Genomic DNA, 23,417 nt, shown 5'->3' with positions numbered 1-23,417 from the left:
ACAAGAAGCTGCTACAATTCAAAGCAGGATGATTTTTCCAGATAAGCGTTAAGTAACTGACCGGCCCGCTTCCCCGACTCGTCGGCATTGGAGTTTCCATCTCTGTCTGGAGCGGCTGCTGGGAGAAACATACTGCTGGGCATCATCCCTTCCGGTGTTGTCACCTGAGGGCGGCAGGACGGTGGGGAAAATGGGAGAGAGGAGAAATAAAAACAGAAAAATATTTTTAAAATCTTTCAATAAGCAAAATCAGACATCAGCAGAGGTGTCACTTTTCTTAGCTCACTGAAGATTCGTGTTTATTAGACAAAGCTCACATCAGTCAAAAGTGTTTCTACAGTTACATTCTGGACATAATTAGCACTGCACACTCGAAGAATCATCGTATTAATATTTTTCCTTTATGTAGAATTCAGACTTTGATCACTGACAATGTTTTGTCATGGGCTGTGAAACTTCTTGTGCAACCAATTAGGTAGAGAAGTTGAAAGGCCCACCTTAAGCTACTGAAAACATAATAAGGCCCTAATTAAATCACACCTATAAAGTACACTGTAATCTTGAACTAGGGAGCACTACAGCACTATTTTCAAAGTGTATTGATGCAAAAAAAAGGAGGGGCACAAGAAAGAAGAGTACAATTAAAGAGAGGTGACGAGAAGGGATGAATAAAGAAAGAGGGAAAAGAGATGGCAAACTGTCTGAAACACAAAGCTGTTCTGACTGTTGGAAAGAAAACAAGTGTTCACTCTGGCTCGCTTCAAAATTCCGTTTGCAATCAGTTGTGCTATCACCAGCCCAAGACTCGAAAGCCATGATTTTTACAAGCAACTAGTGATTCTGGATAGCTCAATTTTTGGGAGCCCGATTTGAGACACTTCAAAAGAAGCTTGGGTTTTGGGCTCTGCACTTTCATAAGATCAGGCCCCCATAAAGTAACTGAAAGTTGGGCATCCAAAATCACTAGTTACTTTTGACAGTTTTGACCAAAATGACTAGGGCTTTGACCAGTGTTTAACATCAGGCGTGCAGCAACAAAACCCTACGTAACTCTGAGCACCACACGCATAGCATCTTAACGGCTGCTCTTCAACAGATGCTCCCCAACACAGCAGCTCAGGAAACCACTCAAGACCATTGTTCCCACTAGTGTTATCTCATAACACAGCCACATGCAGGAGCTCACCCCATAAACAAGTGCTTGATGTTCGTTCTGCTGCTTTGATTGTCTGTGAGCACCTCTCACCTAGATGCTAAAAGGAACATCCTTACCATGCCCTGAGTTCTTAGTGATTGAGGGAGCAGCAAACCCAAACTGACTCACAGTGTGGTGCTCCGACAGTGCCCTTTTCCAGTCACTGACTGCTGGGAGAGCATGGCATGCTGGACACTGCGCTAACCTGTCACGTTCTCTAGTGAAGTTACAAAAGGCTCCCCTTCAGGCCAGGCAGAGGAATGGATTGATCCTTGCATTTCATGGCAGAAAAAATGACGTGATTACGTTCATACAGTTCTGCTACCTACCTTCTTCTAAGTGAACTTAAGTCAAAGGCCACAAGGTGCATGCGGGATGACTAATGAAATGCTAGCAACATCTGTGACCAAGGTCTAGCTGAAATACTGTGAACCCTAAATAGGACATGATGTCTTCCTCACTGGCACTAATGTAAAGCCTACACAGCATGAGTAGGGAAACAGGGTCTGGTCCAGCCATGCTCAGGTTCATGGGGAGCAGGAGCACATACACGGACAGCCTCAAATGAAGATTTGATTGTGAGAGATCTCGGATGTCTGACAGCAGAGGGAAGGGATGCTGTGACTGCTCTGGTCACTCACAGAGCTGTGCAAGATGGGCGGTGCTTCATTTGTAATGAAAGAGGTGCTAGAGCTCAAGTGATTTTTTTACTTTGGTAACTGACACAGCAAGCCCAGAGGTGCCGGGGCTCTGAACTGCCAAGCCTAGCAGTTACAGGACTCAGCCCTGGCACAAATTAAGCACTGAAGGTGAGTGTGAGACAGACACAGCATTTGTGTTTTACAGACATCTATACCCTGTAAAGGCAGCTGCAACTGACAAAGCACTAGGAAAGGGGCGGAGAATGCCAAACTCATTCCACCTTTTATTCCAAAGCAGAACGTTTCTGAAGGATATGGTTGGTGAGTCCAGAGGGAATGCAAGAAGTGAAAGGTCACCGATTAATTCATAGTAACCAGACTCAGAGGAGGGGGAATGAGGTGGGAAGCAGAGGAGGAAAGAAAGCAATGTCCCTCTTCGTTTTATCAGCAGGGAAAGTGCTTTCCCAGGATCTTTAGGAATTATGAAAAATAAATAACGAGAAATTAAAAAAACCCCACAGAGTAGAAAAAGAATAAAATTATCTAACACCTCAGTAGCACATCATTATAGAAAACTGTGGGCTTTTTATACATGTTACAGTAAGGCAGTCATCCCCACTAACAGACTCAGTACGATGGATCAGTAATTGTTTTCATACACTTTAATTAGAAAAACTCAGATGGCTATGAATAATAATGAAAAAGAGAGACTTTTGCACTTGAAAGGTTGAAGTCAATCAAGTGTGAATGACGGCAAAAAGGAAAAAAATAAAGACACCAATTCATCAGGGCTCTGTTGTCTCGCCGCGTCTTTAATCATAATTCCTGATTGGGATTCAAGAAGGCAGTAAGCAGAGTTTCTTTGTCTGCCTTCACCTTCTGTCAATTAACTCACCCCGAAATATAATCATCAACCTCACATGCGCCTCTGCATCTTAAGCGGGGCCTCCAAACCAAGAAGTCCTGCCCCTATATGTGCTTAAGTAATTACCTTTACCTACCTGCATCTCCACAGCCTCAGTTCTCCCCCCTTCTCCCTCTTTCCTCCCCCCACACCCAGAAAGGGCTTTGGTACAGGAAATTGTTATAAGGCAGAAAATTCCCAGAGGGAACTGGGACAAAGCCAGAAGGGCAGGAAGTGAGAAATTGTGTGCATCTGTGTATTCAGGACAACTGCAGGCTCTCCCAAAAAGCTATGCATGGCAGCCACTGGCAAGTGAAACCCTGAATGCAAAGCTCTATGCTTGGCTCATTGCCTGATCTTTCCACCTCTCAGTCATTTGCCAGCTCAGCCTTCTTGATATGCAGTCCTCTTTGCTGTAGCCATCTTCCTGGTGGGGGCCTTCCCCCTCCCACACCCAGTGTCTCTCCCAGGGGGAGTTGCCTGACCACTCATCAACCTGATCACTTGGCATATATGCTGTGTCCCAAGCCCCCATCTTCATCTATTTTATCTTTTCACACAGTAAACTCTTTGGGGCAGGGACTATGGCTTCCTGTGCATGCACAGAGGGCCTGGCCCACTCTGGTGATTTTGCAATACAAATAAATAATCAGAGTATAAGGTGAAAAGGAAGGCACTGAATGCTGGTGGCCAATCACAGATCACCAGGTAAATGATATTATTTGATACTGTTTATGCTTATGTCTGTATTTAAATGGTGTAACTGTCATGGGTGGACGGGCGGTGGAGGGTTGAGTCTTGTAGGGGAAGTTAACTTATGTGCAAGTTTCATGTGATCATATGTGGTCACTTCTCATTCAGCTTGTCCAGCAATAGCTGGGAACGAATGCAAGCCCCAAACTCCTAAATGCTTGTATTTCCTCATTCAAGTTTCTCTAGTGTGTCCACAACACCAACATCATATGCACCAGTATGAAGGTATGAAAACAACCCTAAGGTATGTATACAATTGCAATGCGTCACTGTGTCAGCTTGCTCCTGTAACCCTAGACCTTAGTTATTCTGTGTACTGGGGCAGCGCCGAGGAGCCCTAGCCGTGACCCCCATGGAGCTAGGGCCTGTACGAACACAGAACAAAGAGATGGTCCGTGCCTCAAAGAGCTCACAGTCTCCCTCTATCACTTCCCTTTTGTTTCTTAGCCATACTCACTGCACCATGTTCAAATCAGATTGTCATCCCCTAGGGGCTAGAGTCACATTGTTCTATCTGGGCTGAAAGTCACCTAGCATGTTTCAGCTCTAGAAAATAATTATTTATTTCACTCTCAGAGTTTCTAACCGGCCCATCCCCATAGTATGTAGGCATGTGTCCAAAGGGACCATACGCTAGCACTTCCTGGCTCTCTTGTAAGTCATCCTTCTACACAATGTTATTGTGTAGGCTATGAATGGTATCACCTACATAGGAAATGTATACCCAGTACTATCAGACCTTAGTATGTTTCCTTCCTGTCCGAGCAATGTCTCTTATGCAGTATCCTGCTGCCCCAAGATTTATGCTAGGGGTGAAGTGGTCCCTGGTCTTCGTAGATGCTGAGCGCCCACAACTCCAGTTGAAGCCAATGGAAGCTACGGGTGCTCAACCTCTCTAGAAAGCAGGCTCCAGTACGTGTACCTGGTACCCCAAATCAGTGGCCATTTTTGGAAAATTTGACCCAACTGCTCAGTGTTACAAAGTGAGCAGAAATTGAACACAGATCTCCTCTCTCCTTGTCCTGTTTGTCTCCCTTAAGACTGCCCTCTCTCACAGAGACTAAGCTCAAGCGCTCATCCTCAAGCGAAAATGAGTTTGCTGCTATTTTTGAAAAGGACTCTGTAAGCTGCTTCCTCAGAGGAGACAGTCCAAAATGGCTGAGAGAAGCATGATCCTTCGGTGTGGGAATCCTGCTGAAACTGGGCCACACCCACACTCTTCAAGTGACAGCACCAGAGAGCCTGTTAGAAGAGCTGAATGTAACAGTTCAGGAGCTGGAAAAGGGGCTCGGTACAATCTCCACTCTGCCAGCAATGCTGGGCTCTGTAAATGGCTGTTCATCCCTGTTTTCTCATTTCCCTTGCCCCATTTCCACACACCACACCCTTTTCTAAGCCTTAGCAAAGCTTATAGTTGGGGTAACCATCTGTATGGAGGTTCCCATCTTGGCCAGTCTCCTCTATTCTGACCCTAGGAGCATAACATGGGTTTTGGACACATCAAAGCCACGTACTGACCTTTGGACAATGACAAGAGATCAATATTCTATACATTAGCTCAGCCTTCTCCCACTGGCTGCCTCTGCCTGTCTGGGATGCGGGGTCAATCCCATGTAAGTTCTAGGTAGCTCTTCATGAGCTCCCCCAACATGGCCAAAATAATTTAGATTTAAAAATAACCTCTCTAGCAATGGTCTGAGGAGCTACATTAATACCCCCTCTGTCCATGCAGGGGGGAATGCACATACAATGCAAGGTCCCCGAACCAGACAAAGGAGGGAATTTCCATTACAAAGACAGAGAGGGGGCTGGAGTGAAAAGCTTCATTAGACTCAGACAGGCAAAGCGATGGCAGTATACCAAGGTCACTTCTAATTTAGACCATCTAATTGGCAAACATGGCTCCAAATGGCTATCATCTCACAGGGCTCAGAATTAATGAAGCCCGATTATTTTCATTACCTTCATCCGAGATGGAGAACGAGACACAGAGTGAGAAAGAGAAGGGGGAGGGAAAGGGGGTGAGAGGGAGGGAGAGAGAAAAACTGACTGACAGCAGAAGGCAGAGAGCAGTAAGAAGAGACAATAGAAAAGTAGAAAAGAATGTAAAGATAGTGAGAGAGGAGAGAGGATGGCAGAGACAGGAAAGAATTACTCTGGGAGCAAGAGAGAAACGAAAAAGATGAAAAGACAGCTGGCAACAGGAAACCCTGGAAGGACACCTTGAACACGGGACAAGAAAACTGACAACAGAATTAAATGGAGGGGCAGAGGAATTTATGGAAAGATAAAGGATGCTGAGAGGGAGGCAGGAGAATTCCCCATTACTGGAGGCTGCCTGGGAAGCAGTCCCTTCTCCTATTTCGAGCCCATCAGTCTTGTCAATTGACTATGGAAGTGAACTGCACTTCACCCTCATTAAGGAGCTCTCGGCCAAAGTGGTGCAGGTCCAGGACTAGTGAAGTGGCTGTTGTGTGGAAAGACAACTAGACTAGTTTACAGCAGATGAAATACCATATAAAACAAATTTTAACACATTTATTCACCAGTGTAATCAAGTGGCAGCAGCAGAAGACTGGTGCGAACGGACTGGGGCTTCATGGAATGTTGCCTTCAGCTGTCAGGGTATCTTGGGAGCTTCACTTACTGTATATAAACCCTCTATGTCATGTCTTCCCAGTCCATTAGATGCTGGAGTTGCTGCACATGTGCCTTTGGGCTCTGGGACCTCGACATACCAATCACACACGTTTCTCTCTCACCCCACCATTGATGGACTAGCAGAGTCTTGAGAGGGTCAGGTCTCAGAAAGGAGGGCTAGTGCTCTGGCTATTCCCAGTAGGACAGCCACCCAGACTGCTTGTTGATATGAACGGGAGAGGGGCAAGAAACACACAGATATGAGATGGAGCATAAGCAAGCAGCTGTTACTATGGCAACAGACATATTAGACACTGCAGGTTCCTGAAAGGCGTCTGATAAGGTATTATTAACTTGAGCCTCCTTCAAATACTGAACGCAAAGACATCGTGTCAAAAGCAACCTGGCTCCCATTTATTGGGCTGCAATTCACTTATAGTGCATGAACTGGGTCTCGGTGCCTTCAGACTTAGACAGGAATCTTGGCTGGAATGAGCAAAATTAGGAACTTAGGGTGTTTCTGTGTCCACCACAAATGGTTGTTTCTTTCATTTTTCTAAAAAACATGTTTGCCATTTAAAGCAAAAGGAAAATATCTGCTTGGCCCCCTTCTGCTTTATTCAAAGCACTGAGACCATCCCTCTTCCCCAGGTGTTATTTCCCCAACACCAAAGAGAAAAGCAGCCCAGGCTTCATGGATGTGAACAAAGAAACAAGTAATGGGACAGGGCTCATAGGAGACTCCCATCCTTTCTGATGGGATTTCTGATCTCAGCAGAAGGCTGGAGCACTCCAGGTGCCCTGGGCAGGGGTTGTTAAACTACTGGGTGAGTGAGCTCTTGATCACACACAGAAGGTGCACCAATCTAACTAAATTACTTGCACTTAAATGGCCTGAAGAATTCCGTATATCGATTTAAATAAGGCATTCTTAACCATGACAGAGTGCCCACCCAAGAGGCTATACCAATTTAACCACATCAGTTTCTAAACCAGTTTAGGTAAACTGGTACAACTTGTATGTTTAGACAAGGCCTCATACACTGACCCCATTTCTCTAGGCTGTAACAATGGAGAGCACTCTGTGCAGACCGGGGACTCCCACTTGTATGGCAGAAGCTCTATTGCTACTCACTGCTCTCACATTTCTCTTCATCATAGGGACCAAATATTTTCATCTTGTGTTTGACTCTAAGCTGCCTTAGAATCTCAGTTCTTTGGGACAGTCCTTGACTATAAATGTGTACAATGGCCCAGTACGACAGATCTTTGTCCCTGTTTGGGGCCTCTGAGGGTGTGTCTACGCTGCAATTAGACACCCGTAGGCTTGCGGGGCTCAGGCTACAGGGCTGTTTAATTGTGGTGCAGGAGTTTGGGCTCAGGCTGAAGCCTGAGCATTGGGACGGCATGAAGGGGGAGGGTCCTAGAGATTGAACCTGAACGTCTACACTGCAATTAAACAGCTCCTTAGCCCGAGCCCCATGAGTCTGAGTCAGCTGGCACGAGCCAGCTACAGCTTTTAATTGCAGTGTAGACATATCTTGAGTGCTATAAATGTTAGCTAACTAACATGTTCTCTTCCCAAAGCCCCCTGGTATTTTTGTATTGTTTATTGTTTTCACTGAGGACAGAAGTATCCGAATTTGGCATTTACTGGGAAGCAGTAATGGGACCTGTCAACACTGTTAGATGTTGATGTGTTCCAGGATCATGGCTCCCACACTGTGGTGCACGGATCTCTCCCAGATGTTCCTGGACAGCGCTGATTGCCAGGTACAGCATCCCTTCTGGCATTTAATCAACCATCCTCCAGTGCGGAGCAGAGCATTTCTTCAGCCCATCTGGAGCCAGGCATGGCAGAGGAAGGGGGATATGGCAGCAGACTTGGAAGGACAAGAAACTGGGGGGGAAAGCAGCAGAGGGAAGGAGAAATCTGACAAGCAAAGAGGAAGGAGAGAAAAAGACAGAAAAAAAGGGGGAAAGAAGAAGACTGGTGCTGGTGCAAGATTATGTACTTTCACAAACAATGCCACCTAAGGAGAAACATGGACCACTGGACATTTTTTCTTGTGCCCTGATACACATGGATTGAGACGCTGGAAAGACAGGTGATCCCACAAGATTATTTGTATTTATTTGTATCGTCGCAGTGCTTAGAAGTCAAATTGTGCTAGGTGCTCCGCACAGACATCATAAAAGCAAGTCCCCGACCAGCCAGTCCATGACCAAGAGATTGTCACTCATACAAAAAGCCTCTTCAGAATGATAGCTTGAGCACCGCAATGTTAGAAACATAATAAAAAGGACATTTCCCCATCATGCACTGTAACGACAATTTCCTTCTCAAATGAACTGGAGACAAAGAGAATGCTGGATAAAGGCTTCCATTAGAGACAGTGTTAGAACAGGACTCCCATGTTTGACACCTAGAGCAATGCTGTAGAAGGGGAAAAAAAGTTTGACACAAACATCTTGGTAATGAACCAGATTTAACTGATCTCAAGTTTTGCTACACTTACGGAGAAACTGCACTGGTGAAGATTGCGCAGCTGTGACTAAGGTGCAACCCACCTTGGAGAAACAATTACAAAAATGGATCTGTTTCTAACTACATGTTTCCATGGAAATATTTGGTATTATTTAGCAAATCTCCTCCATTTCAATGGCCTAAAGACCTTCCCACTTCAGAAAAGTTTAACTGACCATCCTTAAAGTTCAATTTAAAATGAGGCATTTCAAAACATTGTGACAGTGGCATTTTAAACAAGGGATTTACAGGATTCTACAGCCACACATTATCCATCTCACTCAGGCCAACTACACAATATCCACATGGTTGTTATAGTTGCCTTGAATAAAGTGATCTGTTACTTATAAAAAGTTATGTTATCTCCGACTGGCTGATTTCTCACTGAAGGAACAGATCCTACTTCTACTCCCATTATGATGAGTGTCGACTTGATCTTTTGTAGTGACTTTAAAGGGTTAAGGGAGAACATGTTTACTGAATATTCTTCTCAGTATCTCCACAGGATAACTCTTTCTCCTGATTGTGCCGACCACCATGATACCCAAACCTTGGTATTCTGCAGCTAGGATAACATGGGGATGAGAAGAATCAAAGCAAGAGAAGTTCTTGCACGATCAGGGAGTGGGATCTTGGATCAGCAGGTTACATCAAAACTAGCCGGTGCCCATGGGCACAGGCAAGGTCCTTTCATTTATGCGAAGACAACTTCACTCTTGCTCGGAAGGCAAAAGGTGCACTTCAGCTCCCAGAGACTTACCGTCATGAGGAGTTTTTCCACACAGTCAGGCGACACACTGTGCAGGTGTGTGAGGTGCAGCTGCAGATGGATCTTGTTGTTGAGCATGTCCTGGCAGAGTGGGCAGCGGAGCATGGGCTGCACGGAGTGCTGGGTCATGGCATGCACGCGCAGCCGGTTCACATCGGTGTTACTGTATTTGCAGTATGGACACTGATACATCTGTAGAGAGAGATGAAACAGAACATGCTGACTGAATCATGTGACTGATACAATCACTGCTTGTATCCCCTCCTTCTTTACAGCTTGACTGTATAATCTTGTGCCTTTGTCCTACCACTCAATCACCATCTTTTCATCAACTCTGCTTTTTCTCTCAACACCTGGGAAGTGAATTAACAGCCTCTAGATTTTTATGGCTGTCCAGGAAGTAATGCTGGGCTCCTGTGCCTCACCTGCTCTGATTTGGTCTCCTCTGAAGTTTTTGACCATTTAGAGGAGAGAGGTGACTCAGAGCTGCTGGGAAATGACATGCATTTGGAGGATGCTGGAGACTCTGTCAGCTCCTTGTCTGCCTGGCTGGCTGGTGCTGCAAAGACAAATGAGATTTGCATTAGGACATCCCCATCAGGCCAGCTCTAAAGGGGTTCATGCTGGATGAAAAAATCAGTAATTCCATTTGTGCTATTGTATTTTCTTGAAACAAACACAGGCTAAGGATTTGAAGAGGAGAAACATCTGGGCCAAGTGACATCTTACTAAACATGCTAGGGAGAAAGTAAGAGTTTCTCTCTCCATATCTGGCATTACTGGCAATAAGGAACCGTTACAAATCCATACAGTTACAAGCAGAAAAGCACACCCACTCACTCGGACTCCCCAGGTCAGCTTAAAAATCTAGTAGATGCAAGAGAGTCTTCTCCTGTGTTTACATGTGAAACCTGACCACTTGGCCATATGTCAGCATTTGAGTGTCAGGATTCCCCCTCCTTCCAGGAAGAGTTGGCCATACAGAGGACAATGCAGGATGACATTCCTACCCTGAGTGCAGAAAGGTTCATACACAGTGTGCTAAGCATTGTGAGGCATTCGTTCATTAAAGCCAGCCAAGGGCAGTGGTAGGTGCAACGCAGAAGATTCACATCTGGGTCCTTGGCTCAGTCTCACTTTCCTAGACTGGCAGCAGCTGGGAGTTCAGAGTGTGGAATGCACTCAGCATTTGTGCAGAGGGCATGGCTGGTCTTATTTCCAGCAAGCAGTCCCACTGAAATCCCCAGGAAGTCTGGGGAACAGAGCCTGGCTTATGACCAGCAGTGGGACTGGCTCCGATATGGACACCAAGAATGGCTGTTTAGGCATAAACCTTAAACACGTTAATACCAAGCAATGGTATTCAAATTCAAATGTATACATAAAAGCAACAAAATCAGAGCTCAATGCAGAAAATATTCCAGGAAATTGATACTGTTCCCAGAATGCACATCCTATGACCTATAAACCCTGTATCTTGGTAACCTGGAGTACATAAGTTTGTAGGACATCTATTATTTAAAAACTAGAAAGCCAGGCATATTACACACAGCCCCCCCGAACACACATTCATAACAGTACTGTAATCTGTCTTGAATCGACTTCAAACCCATGTCACCCTTAATGGGAGTTATTCATTTTCACTTGAAAGACAACACATGACAGCTGGCTATTTAACAGGATAGACTGGCTGCTGATTAACCAGGTGCTGTAACGTTCTGAGACTGGCTCCCCCACAGCTTGTCTCCATCTCTTAGTCACACTGTGAACCGGATGCTGTGGAACCAGCCACACTTTACTTCAGAAGCTGCAGCCAGTGCATGGCTCAGATAGGTCACTCACACGCCAGAGACCCTTTCAAAGCTACCGAGATGGGATTTATTCAACAATGTGCCTTAAAATCGGAAATCCAATTCCCACATTTAACAATCTCTCAACACTAAGCATTCGTAAAATAAACAGAGTGCAAAACCACGTCCAAGAAAAGGGAGTCAGAGACACTATGAATGGACATAAAAGGACCTGGGCCATTCCTGTGGAAAGACGATTTGATTAATGTTGATGCTCCTGAATGTGTCCAAGGGATATAGTGGCGAGAGCCAGAATAGATGATTGGCAAGTTCTTCGTCACATGGCTCTGCTAATGCTCTTAATTCCTGTCCTGCAGAACCCCTGATATTTCAGTCCTGTGCTCCTACAGCGGTCTAATGCCCCAGTGTCAAATTTAAGCACATACCCCAAAAACATGTGTAGGATCCCACTGTACCACTAAGACCTTTGTGCTACTCAGTCTACTAGAAAAAGGCCAATCCTACAGCTTATTAGTGTAAAAGAAGTCAATTCTTTGGTAAATCTATAGACATCGGAATGCATCCACCATTGTCTTGTCCATGTAGCGAGATGAACTTTTATGTTTGAATCTAAAACCTCCCTGTGGATCCAAGATGGAGCTTCTTTAAAAAGATTTCTACAGAATTGAAGTTTACTCCCCCCCCTGCAAAAATCATCTCACAGTACAAATAGAGCATCAGGGCTGTGGGTGAAGATTACTACCTGCCCCCCCCCATGGGAAACAGCCCTCTAGAGCGGATTCATGGTGCGATAAGAGAATAGCAGTGACCCCGGCTGTGCTTCACGAGCCCCCACTCTACCAGTAAGAGTAAGAAGAATTCCTAGCAAGAACTCCTTCGCTGAGGCTGGTGGAGGATGATCCGGTGCTAAACTGCCTTGGTGGGTCCCTGTGTGACATGAGGAGAGTGGCCCCAATAAGGAGGTTACCTACTGCTGCTGTTGTCCACCCCTCAGTGTGACCGCAGACACTGAAATGCCAGCCACGACCGGGAAGTCAGGCCCAGGCCCCGAGCTCTGTCTGTGTGTGGCCAGCAGTACAAGCAGCACTCCTGTCCCTACTCATGGGGACCTGAATCACAGAGCCCTACAGGATTTAGGGTCCCCTGCCAGGGCCAGATTTCCAGTTAGGCACATGCCTAGGGGTGCCAGCGTTCTAGGGGTGCCTAAAAATGCAAAGTTTGCTGCTCCCAGGTCCCGGCAGGGGGTGGGGCCAGCTGAAGGGGAGATGGCCCCACGCAACCCTGCTGGGGCGCTTCTACCAGCAGGGAAGGGGAAGCAGGCCCCTGTTGCAGGGGAAGAGCTCAGCAGCCCAACAGAGGGGCCCTGCCGGGCAAGTGCGACCTGAGGGAGCCTGGCCTGGGCAGGTCTTGCTCCTGCTCCAGCCTGGCTGATCGGGCCACGCCTGAGGGGCCAGAGCGATCAGCCCGGCAGACACAGTCACCTCCAAGCGGGGCTGGTGAGTGCGGACGGAGGCCAGGGAGCAGGGGCTTGGGGCTTGGGGCGGTGCGCTGGGCAGTGGAGGGTGCTTGTGTGTGTTGGGGCAGTGGGGTATCTGTGTGGGGCCCTGGGTAGTTGTGGTGGTGGGGCTGTGCAGGGGACGCTGGGCATGGGGCGGGGGGAGGTCAGTGGGCAGGGGGCGCTGAGTAGTGGTGTGCAAAGTGCTGTGCCGTTGTGGCGGAAGAAGTCTGTGGAGGGGTCTCTGGGTGGGGGTATGTGCTGAAGATGCTGCGCCTAGGGGCATGTAAGGTGTAAATCCGGCCCTGTCCCCTTGCACTGACTGTAATTAGGTCTCCAGTGTGGTTTGGGGAGGGACTCTCTGGGCTCTATCAACTTTCACTTCAACCCTTGAACTACTATTAGTTGAGTGCAACAGGCATCCAGTGATTCTTCTCCTGCGGTGTTTGTGGCAGAAAGAGTCCCTACAGGATAGAAACTCCCCTTCCAAGATTTATTATCTATCAGTTTAACCACCTGTTTCATATATATCAAATGTAAAAATATACATGCAGGAGATGGACGTTCTCATGGACACAATGTGGACACGTAACCGTAATTAAACACGAAAGCCTGTTTTAAAGTCTATCTTTAACCCATAAAAACCCAAACCAAAACCAATGCTTTATTTACCCAAGTCTCCAAAGCTTTCCATGGCACCCCCTATTGTGCCCTGCTATTGCCACACAGCTGGTACCTGCGGTATGTCACATTACACTAGCCTGAGGCTCCCAAGGTGAGGTCAGGATGAACATTCCCAGAATTTGTTGGTCAAAATCAGACTTATCACCACAATCTTCATGACACCTCTTGTAGGTAAAGAGGAGCATAAAAACCAGAATAAGTCCTTTACCGAAAACATAAGTTTCTAGTTTTCACTCAATGGAATGAACTGTGATCAACACATTGCAGAAGACATTCAGTGAGCAGGGACTGGCTTTGAGAGGGTGACTAATGTGACATCTTATCTCATGTCACAAAACTCCCACTGAATTATCAGAATTATTTTTTGAAATAATCTTCTGTGCTTAGAATCTACTGGGGTCTCTTCTTTGAGAAACATGCAGGAGAACATATCTGTGTAACTTCCGGTGACTGTTATTGTGAGTTGTTTATGGAAGTCACCTGCATAGTGACAAGGGAAAATAAATATGCTATCATACAGTAAATGATTCAAGCCATTACTGGGAATGTGCCACAGTCACTTTTCCAAGGTAAAGAACTCAAATGCTTTATGGTTTTGGAAACAAAGCACTAAGGACCTACCTAATTTTGTCAGTAAAATAAAATAAAATAAAATAAAAATAAATAAATAAAAAAATCAAACCTTATAGCTAATGTGTGGGGAAAATAATCTTTGGAAACTTCCAAAAATATCATCTTCTCTTCCACAGTCATAAGATTTGGTGTAATCCATGGCAGATTAGACCAATTAACTCCAGAAATCCTGGGTTCTTATACCTTGGCTATGCCACCGACACTCACACCTTGGGAAGCTCACCTGCATTTTCAGAGGCGGACTCTAATTTTGGGAGCCCAGCTTCAGACAATGGGGGCTTGTTTTCAGAGGTGCTGAGTGCTGGCATGTCTCAGATGCCAGTCGGCACTGTGGATGCTCGGCTGCTCTGAACATCAGACCATGGGTGTTTGAAGCACCCTAAATTAGTGCACACTTTTGAAAACAGAACCTGGGCTGTTAAGGCAGCTCTGCACTGTCTGCAGCTACAAAACTGCCCTAACAAGCGTAGCCAGCTTCTGAAGAACCCTTCATACATAGGGGGATCCTCAGGTGACATAGGAGCTGCCCCCACTAACATTCCCACTATTGCTGATGCTGAGTGCATGGCCAGGTGTGGCTGGGGCATCTCTGGGTTTTGGTGACCTCTGTCTTCCATAATGGGTCGCTGGAGCCACAGGCAGTCAGCACAAGATATAGCAACATTTCAGACCACTATCTTCAGCTGGGGAACCATCCTGGTAAAAGATAGTTTAAATTCAGCTTTGCTCCCTACCCCTGAAACTCTAAGCACTCCTCAGTGCTGCTGATCTGGCTCACCAGCCTTAATCTCTCTAATATAGGGACACTGGTCTACTCCATAGGAGGGGTGTGAAGATGAACTGGCTGTTTTCGCAAAAAGAAAAGGAGGACTTGTGGCACCTTAGAGATTAACATATTTATTTGAGCATAAGCTTTCGTGAACTACAGCTCACTTCATCGGATGCGTTCAGTGGAAAATACAGTGGGGAGATTTATATACACAGAGAACATGAAAACAATGGGTGTTACCATACATACTGTAAGGAGAGTGATCAGGTAAGGTGAGCTATTACCAGCAGGAGAGAAAAAAACCTTTTGTAGTGATAATCAAGGTGGGCCATTTCCAGCAGTTGACAAGAACGTGTGAGGAACAGTGGGAAGGGGGAGGGGGGGATAGTTTTACTTTGTGTAATGACCCATCCACTCCCAGTCTTTATTCAAGCCTAATTTAATGGTGTCCAGTTTGCAAATTAATTCCAATTCATCAGTCTCTCGTTGGAGTCTGTTTCTGAAGTTTTTTTGTTGAAGAATTGCGACTTTTAGGTCTGTAATCGAGTGACCAGAGAGACTGAAGTGTTCTCCGACTGGTTTTTGAATGTTATAATTCTTGACGTCTGATTTGTGTCCATTTATTCTTTTACGTGGAGACTGTCTGGTTTGGCCAATGTTTTCAGTATTCTCAAAATGGATGTCTCAAGATACATGCTAAGGAGTATTTTTAAAGAGAAAATTCCCATTTGGGCTATCAACACTGAGACCAAGTTATTGCTAGTAGACATCCACCCGAACCTACTGTATGTTAGATCTAAGTACATGAATGATCTTAGGATCAGCCATCATGGAACAGTGTCACAGAGCAGGGGAATTAAGAATTCCTTTACATTCTGGAGAAAGGGGACATGCAGACCGCATCACTCTTGAGCACACCCAGTGATTGACTATAAAGCTTCAAAACAGACTTGGAAAAGAATGTGTATTAATTACCATGTCACACACAGTCAGTCTGACCTATTCATCTGTTATAGAGTAGACGAGGAAAAATGTCCAGAAAAAAAGAAGTGTCGAAAACCTTCTCTCTCACTTTCCTCCAAACCACTGCTCATCCAGCACAAATACCCCTGTGCCACAATTAGGGGCCAAGGAGAGATTCTGCTCAAAGACCAGAGCTCCCCTCAAGAAAACAAATGAAAATGTGATAAATGTCCTGAGCAGGAGGTAATTTGTGCATTGATTTGCTCATTTCAAGGTTTAAAGAAATAAAGAGGTTAGAAGAATACACCTTTCCACAGACAGAGAAAACACGTACCTCACACCCACACCCGAAAGCAGTATGGCCGCAAGGCACTCTGCCCTCCGGAAGCATTTCTGAGAGGCTATTCCGCCAGTGCGTATGCTGGGCAGTCCCTGCTTTTCAGCACAGGGGAGACTCTCTCTCTGTTTTAAAGGGGAAGAGGTCACCCAGAGGGGACACTCATCCTTTTCTTTGCTAACCCCAGGCTAACCTTGCGAGGGTCCCAAAGAGCTGACTATGCTTGAGCCCTGTGGAAAGGCCAAAGGCAGCCGCCACCCCCCACCTTTCAACCATCAGACTCTCTTAGCTAAAGTACCACTGACAGCCCCTTCATCTAAACTTCCATCTCCTGACCAGCAACATAATGGAGGAGCCAATTAAATGATTATTAATTCATGCTGCTTTCCGTAAGCCAGAGGTTCTCAACTCCCTGCATTCCGTAAACCAGCTTGCCACCTGCCCTACAAATTTACAGCAGGGTTTTTGCTACCTTGATTGATTATGAAAATACTCTTCATACTAGCTCAGCAACCAGTCTCTGCTACACTTTCAACCCCACTAGAACACTATTTTCGCTGCCTGATAGAAACTACAATTACCCACTGGGGTTGCTGGTCCCCACAGGACTTTCTCCACAGAGACAGGTTCTTCAGACCTTTTCCTCAAATTTTTCCTGGACCCTGCACTCTGAAATTTTGTACCAAACTCTAACCCTCAGAGTTAAATCTGACTGCCTCTTGTGGAGGATTTTGTAGCGAGAGCTCCTCACGACCGTTTTACTCATTCAGTAGAAAGGTATCCTTACAGCCCCTATTGGTTCTGTCTGGGAGAGCCCATGCTTGGAGAGGTGACGGGATTATTTCATCCCTTTTCATTTCCCTACGCCATAAGGCCTTCACCCTCCTATCTTTAGCAGAGTGGATGAATGGTGAGGCAGCATACTTACACTGGGGAGTGTTCCTCATTGGAGCACACAGAGAAACAGCTTTGGAATCCTGCATACTTTGGTATCAAGTTTCAGGCAGATCTCTCTATCAAAGATTTGCTATTCCAGCAGGAACACACCATTTATATTAATATAATAGGAATAAATACAAGTCAATAATTCCATTGAGGGATTCTAGTGACATAATAAACCATGAGACTAGACCTTAAGCCGCTCTGAAATGGAATTTCCTTGTCTAATATTGTTGCAGTGCTGCACGTTTGTTCCTTTTTGTGTTAATAGCATATGGTTAGAGTGTTTCTTTCTGAAATGCTGTCTGTTTACATTCCCTATTCCCCAAAGGTCCCATTCATCCTAATGGGACGTTGTAGCCATACTAATAGGACTGAATATCGCCTGTTGCTCTACTGGATTTTTTCAAACCCACATTTGATAAATAATAGGATCATACAGTAGATAGAATTAAATACACAGATATTTGCAAATGCACTTTCACACACAGACCTTTGTCTATCTTTTAAAAGCGTGACCCTGAAAATGGTCAAATGGATTTGTTTTTCTATCTTTGAGTTATACATTTCAGTCTGCAGTGAGTCTGAATAGCTGAATTGTTATTAAATATTTATCTTACCGCAGCACGCAAAAGCCCTGAACAGGATAAGGGCCTTTTCTCCTGTACAAACACACAGATGTGGTCCCTGCACCAATGAGCTTACAATATAAGATGACAAGCAAGACACAAATGGTGGGGGACAAGAAGACAATCAATTATATATACATTTTGTAGTGACATCAATAAATACTATCGACTTTCCCCAGCTCCCCGTCAGACTAGCAGTTAAAGGTTGGCTAATTTCCTGTGGGCTTCATAGCAGGAAAAGCCCTGCAGACTATGCTCTATGAAGGTGACACAGTAGGGAGGAATGTGTGAAGAACATAGCTGGCAGACCAGACTGGGTCAGGGTGCAATGTCACAAGAGACCAGAGCAGAGAAATCAGGACTAGCAGAGATATGAAGGGCCTTGATGGTCAAGATAAGAAGCTTGAAATTGATACAGGGGGATCCAGCAGAAGGATTCAACTACAGGAGTTGCATTGTCAGAGCAATGGGCCAGGACAACAACATGAAGTTAAAAAGACATTTAAGTTGGTGCAGCAGGGTGGCGGCTTGCTTCTTTAAGGGCTAGAGGCCAGGGCTCAGCCATGCCTGGTTATTGAGGAGAGTTAGAAGGGCTCTTGCAGGGAGTACCCTGAGATTAGCAGAGTGGCACCCGCCAGGAAGGGCTGGGAGTAGCCTGCTAATGCAGGGAAGCCCCTGAGATACCCTGAGTTTAGGGGCCTGAAGAGAGAGTCACTGAACTGAAAGCCAGCTCTGAGAAGGAAAGCTGGGGACTCCTCCCCCAAGAGGAGAGAAAGACTGAACTTGGAGTGTGGCCTGAAAGGCCAATGTGTGTCAGAACTAAATAAACTGGACCTCAGAAGAAGAGCATTCAATTACCTTTGGACTGTGCCGTGGAGTAAGCCCAATATTTGCTACCTTCCTAATTTGGGCAGGGCTGTCCCATATCTTTAGAGCATATTATTACTGGCATGTACATGAAATCATAGAATCATAGAATATCAGGGTTGGAAGGGACCTCAGGAGGTCATCTAGTCCAACCCCCTGCTCAAAGCAGGACCAATCCCCAACTAAATCATCAGGTCATTGTTTTGCAATGCACAAGTCATGCATATGGGGACATCCCCTAATGTTGTACCTTTTCTTCCTAGCATAATCATTAGTATTAAAGACCATGGGCACTGCTAGGGGACAATCTTGGTTGCTTTTTTGGGAGAGGTTTACCAAATGAATGGTTGAAAGGAACACAGCATTTGGATTTCAATAATTAGCTGATACAGAGACTCATGCTATCTTAGTTGAAAAATGAATTCAAATGGCTTGGATACAAAAACATTTGGACTGAAAACTGGACCAAAGACCATAGAAAAAGTTTAGGGCTAAAAGACAGAGTTTTGAGAAGTGCAGAAGTGTCCAATGAGGAGTACAGGATCTTTTTTGGGTTCAGTCATTTCTAGTCTGGATGAGGCAGCAAACAGCATGGCTATGCAGCACGTCACAGAAGTGGCTAGAGCGGTCAATAGCGGTGGGGACATAGCATGAATACAAAGAGATCTAGAGGGGGTAGAGACATGGACAGAACAGGCAGATTCTATCTGTAAATTGCTGCTAACGCATCCAGGAGGAAATAAACAAGGAGACTGAATGGGAAGAAGAATTAGGAGTGTCAAAGACTACGTCACACCAACATTATAATTGTTCCCCTGTTGAGGGATCCAGTTATAATAAAGATGTCCTCTGAAACAGATAAAACAGTTCAATCTTGCAGTGTAGACAGGCTTAAACTGTTTTAATCATGTTCTCGTTGTATGCTATAAGCCTACAAAATACAATCTGCAACATAAGTCAGTTTTAGCCAAACTACAAGACTAATCTGCGTTTAAAGGACATTGGGGGATGGACTTTCAGTTTTACCTGTGTGTGCTATCATGATAGCAATTGCAGAATAGGACTTTGAGGTTATAATGGATGGCAAAGTAGATAGGTGTTTACAATGTAATATGACACCAGAAGGCCACGGCATTGTGGGCTGCATGCAGAAATGCTCCCTAACTCAGGGAGGGGAGGGGACAGCTCCTCTCTACAGAGCCCTCTTGTGATGGCACTGGGAATCCTGCAGTCAGTTCTGAGTACTGTATCGGCTGAAAGATACTGATAAACTGAGGAAGTTCAGAGAAGAGCAACAAAACTGATCAGGGGGCTGGAGGGGTTGATTGGAGGGAAAGACTAACAATGCTAAATACATGTGGCTTGGCTAAAGAACTCCCCAGGAAATGGGAGAAAGCTTTGAGCAGGGGGTTGGACTAGATGACCCTTCCAACCCTGATATTCTATGAACTATTTCCAAGAAGGAGGAGGGTTCTACACAGTGGGGGGAGAGGAGTTACTGAAGCTGGGACAGGAGGTGTAACGAGATGTAATGAGAAGGGCAAATTCATGCAAAAAATTCCCTGGCACTGAGCCATCAGAGGCTGAGTCTCTCCCAAGGGCCGGGGAAGGAGTCTCAGCAGAAGAGACACTTCCAAGTACGGCAAACAACGCACTAGACAACGCCATCCTGTAGCAACAATGGAGCCCAGTGCTGGGGCCCTACTGCTCCTCCCCGTCTCTGACTTCTATGACTGTAGGATTCATCAGCAAGACCTTCTAGAGCATTGCTCTGGGCCAGAGAACAGCATCCCCAACAGCAGGTGGACCATATTTCCTTTATGTGAATAATAGGAAGACAAGTAAAATCAGACCTTGGAGATGGCGTCTGGATCCAGAACCACTCTAATGTGTCCTCCTGCCTTTGCCTCTCGTTTCCTCTCCCCAGCTGATTTCTCCCCTTCCTTTACTCTCATGTCACCGAATATCCCGGACAGTAAGTGCTCACCAAAACTACAGATATTAAAAAAGGCAGGGGGGAAGGATGGTAATAGATTTCCGCCAGGATGTGCCTGACCTGGTTTTTCAGTTTCAGTAATTAGAAAGGCAGTGGACCTGTAGGAATTATTCATAAACTGCAGGAGTTGTGCAGTGTACATTTATGTTAAACATGTCAAATCTGATTGAAATCATGCCTGCCAGCACCATCCTCCATAAACACACTTTTCTGCAACAATTTCCCAGCTCTCAGCAGCCCATTAATACCTCCTTTAATAGCAATCTACCAGAGATTCGAATAAGGGATGCTCCATTGCACTAATTGCTCAGGGTTAGGTGAGCATCATGAATTAAAAAAAATGCTTGTTTTTTTTAAACCCTTCAGGCTAGTCCTCCAGAAATATTTCATTTCAATCTATGTTTTAAGTAGAAATTAAAAAGCAAACAAACCAAAAAAACACGGGTGTACTGAAGTCCATACAACTGATAATACTAATAAAGTCCTTCATATAGCAGGGTCACTTGAGATTGAGACGTTCTCTGACATTTTATCAACGTCCATATATTTCATGTTTAAAAATAATAAAACAAAACAAAATTCTTTAAGTCCAGAATTGGTTTCCCTGGATATGACTCAGGGCTCTAGGTGGAAACCAATGTGTCTGATATTAAACATTTACATCTAGAATTCATTCATATCTTCATGATTTGAAAATGCAGTCAGGCAACAATTGCGGCTTTTTGCTCATTTGTGATGAATCTGAAGTTAATCATGAAAACATGATTTATTCTTTGCTCAGAGGCTGAGATTTGGGAATTGTCATTCTTGTTTGGCACTAAAATTGGAAGAACTCGAACATAAGACTGACAGGTAGGAAGAACCTCCAGCACCACTCATGTTGCATCTCTTGAATGTGCAGAAGCTATTTAATCCTACTACTGTAATGAAAATGAAAAGCAAACAAGCCCAGTCCAGGAACAGGAAACATTAGTAATGTGCTTCTAAACCAATAAATAATTGATTTAAAAAAAGCACAAACATTCTGAACTCCTATGAAAAGCTAGTGATCGTTCAGAGCCATTGGCCATGCTCTGGGGTCTGCCATACACACAAAACATTTGGACTAGTGAGTGCAAAAATGATAGAGCTTTTTTTGTGCAATGTAATGAAAACTCATTTGTAATTTCATTGTGGCCCATTTTATGACCCCAAAATTTTGCTTTTTGCCAAAACTTCTAGAAATGACTGGATTCATATTATAGAATATCAGGGTTGGAAGGGACCTCAGGAGGTCATCTAGTCCAACCCCCTGCTCAAAGCAGGACCAATCCCCAACTAAACCATCCCAGCCAGGGCTTTGTCAAACCTGACCTTAAAAATATCTAAGAAAGGAGATTCTATCACCTCCCTAGGTAACGCATTCCAGTGTTTCACCACCCTCCTAGTGAAAACGTTTTTCCTAATATCCAACCTAAACCACTCCCACTGCAACTTGAGACCATTACTCCTTGTTCTGTCATCAGCTACCACTGAGAACAATCTAGAGCCATCCTCTTTGGAACCCCCTTTCAGGTAGTTGAAAGCAGCTATCAAATCCCCCCTCATTCTTCTCTTCCGTAGACTAAACATCCCCAGTTCCCTCAGCCTCTCCTCATAAGTCATGTGTTCCAGTCCCCTAATCATTTTTGTTGCCCTCTGCTGGACTCTCTCCAATTTTTCCACATCCTTCTTGTAGTGTGGGGCCCAAAACTGGACACAGTACTCCAGATGAGGCCTCACCAGTGTCGAATAGAGGGGAACGATCACGTCCCTCGATCTGCTGGCAATGCCACTACATATACATCCCAAAATGCCATTGGCCTTCTTGGCAACAAGGGCACACTGCTGACTCATATCCAGCTTCTCATCCACTGTAACTCCTAGGTCCTTTTCTGCAGAACTGCTGCCGAGCCACTCGGTCCCTAGTCTGTAGCGGTGCATGGGATTCTTCCATCCTAAGTGCAGAACTCTGCACTTGTCCTTGTTGAACCTCATCAGATTTCTTTTGGCCCAATCCTCTAATTTGTCTAGGGCCCTCTGTATCATAACCCTACCCTCCAGCGTATCTACCTCTCCTCCCAGTTTAGCGTCATCTGCAAACTTGCTGAGGGTGCCATGCACACCATCCTCCAGATCATTTATGAAGATACTGAACAAAACCGGCCCCAGGACCGACCCTTGGGGCACTCCACTTGATACCGGCTGCCAACTAGACATGGAGCCATTGATCACTACCCGCTGAGCCCGACAATCTAGCCAACTTTCTATCCACCTTCTATCCACCATTCATCCAGCCCATACTACTTTAACTTGCTGGCAAGAATACTGTGGGAGACCGACTCAAAAGCTTTGCTAAAGTCAAGGAACAACACGTCCACGGTTTTCCCCTCATCCACATCAAAATATGCAAAAATTCTAAATTTTGTATTTTGATTTGAAAACTCATCATTATGCACAAAAGATTTTGATTTTTTTTTTTGGGTGGGGGAGAATGTTACTTGAACATGGGACAAGAATAATTTGTTCTATTTACAAATTTTAAAAAAAGAAAATTTTCCAGACTTGTTTTGAAACTGGAAATTTTTTTATAAATTTGCCATGAAACAGAGAAACCTAAAGTGCTGAGTCTTTTCCATTTCATTGCAAATAACTTACAAAGGTTTCATGCTGGCACAACATGCTGAGTGGTCAAAGGCGGCCAGCCGCAGTGTTGACTGACCACGGACACTTTTCACTCTGCTCCAGCAATAAAACGAATAATGGTTATAAGTTACACAGCAGCTGTTCATCAGAGGATCTCACAGTGCTTTACTAAGGTGGGTAATTATTCAGTCTAGAGGTGGG

The 23,417-nt window shown here is 45.1% G+C and overlaps 1 protein-coding gene across 1 annotated transcript in view; it reads right to left on the bottom strand.

The window, feature by feature from the left end:
- Positions 1 to 23,417, bottom strand: part of ZFHX3 (zinc finger homeobox 3) — a 185,654-nt gene that overhangs the window by 21,234 nt on the left and 141,003 nt on the right. Inside the window, exons 5-7 of the mRNA XM_077831316.1 lie at positions 9,855 to 9,988; positions 9,421 to 9,621; positions 62 to 164 (exon numbers count right to left, since the gene is read on the bottom strand). Of these exons, the coding sequence (XP_077687442.1) occupies positions 62 to 164; positions 9,421 to 9,621; positions 9,855 to 9,988 (438 nt within the window). The remainder of the gene's footprint in view (positions 1 to 61; positions 165 to 9,420; positions 9,622 to 9,854; positions 9,989 to 23,417) is intronic.

Source organism: Eretmochelys imbricata, chromosome 12, assembly GCF_965152235.1.
Source record: "Eretmochelys imbricata isolate rEreImb1 chromosome 12, rEreImb1.hap1, whole genome shotgun sequence".
In the NCBI taxonomy this organism is placed as follows: Eukaryota; Metazoa; Chordata; order Testudines; family Cheloniidae; genus Eretmochelys; species Eretmochelys imbricata.
Note: the sequence above shows the minus strand (reverse complement) of the source record. Positions and strands in the feature narration are given on the sequence as shown.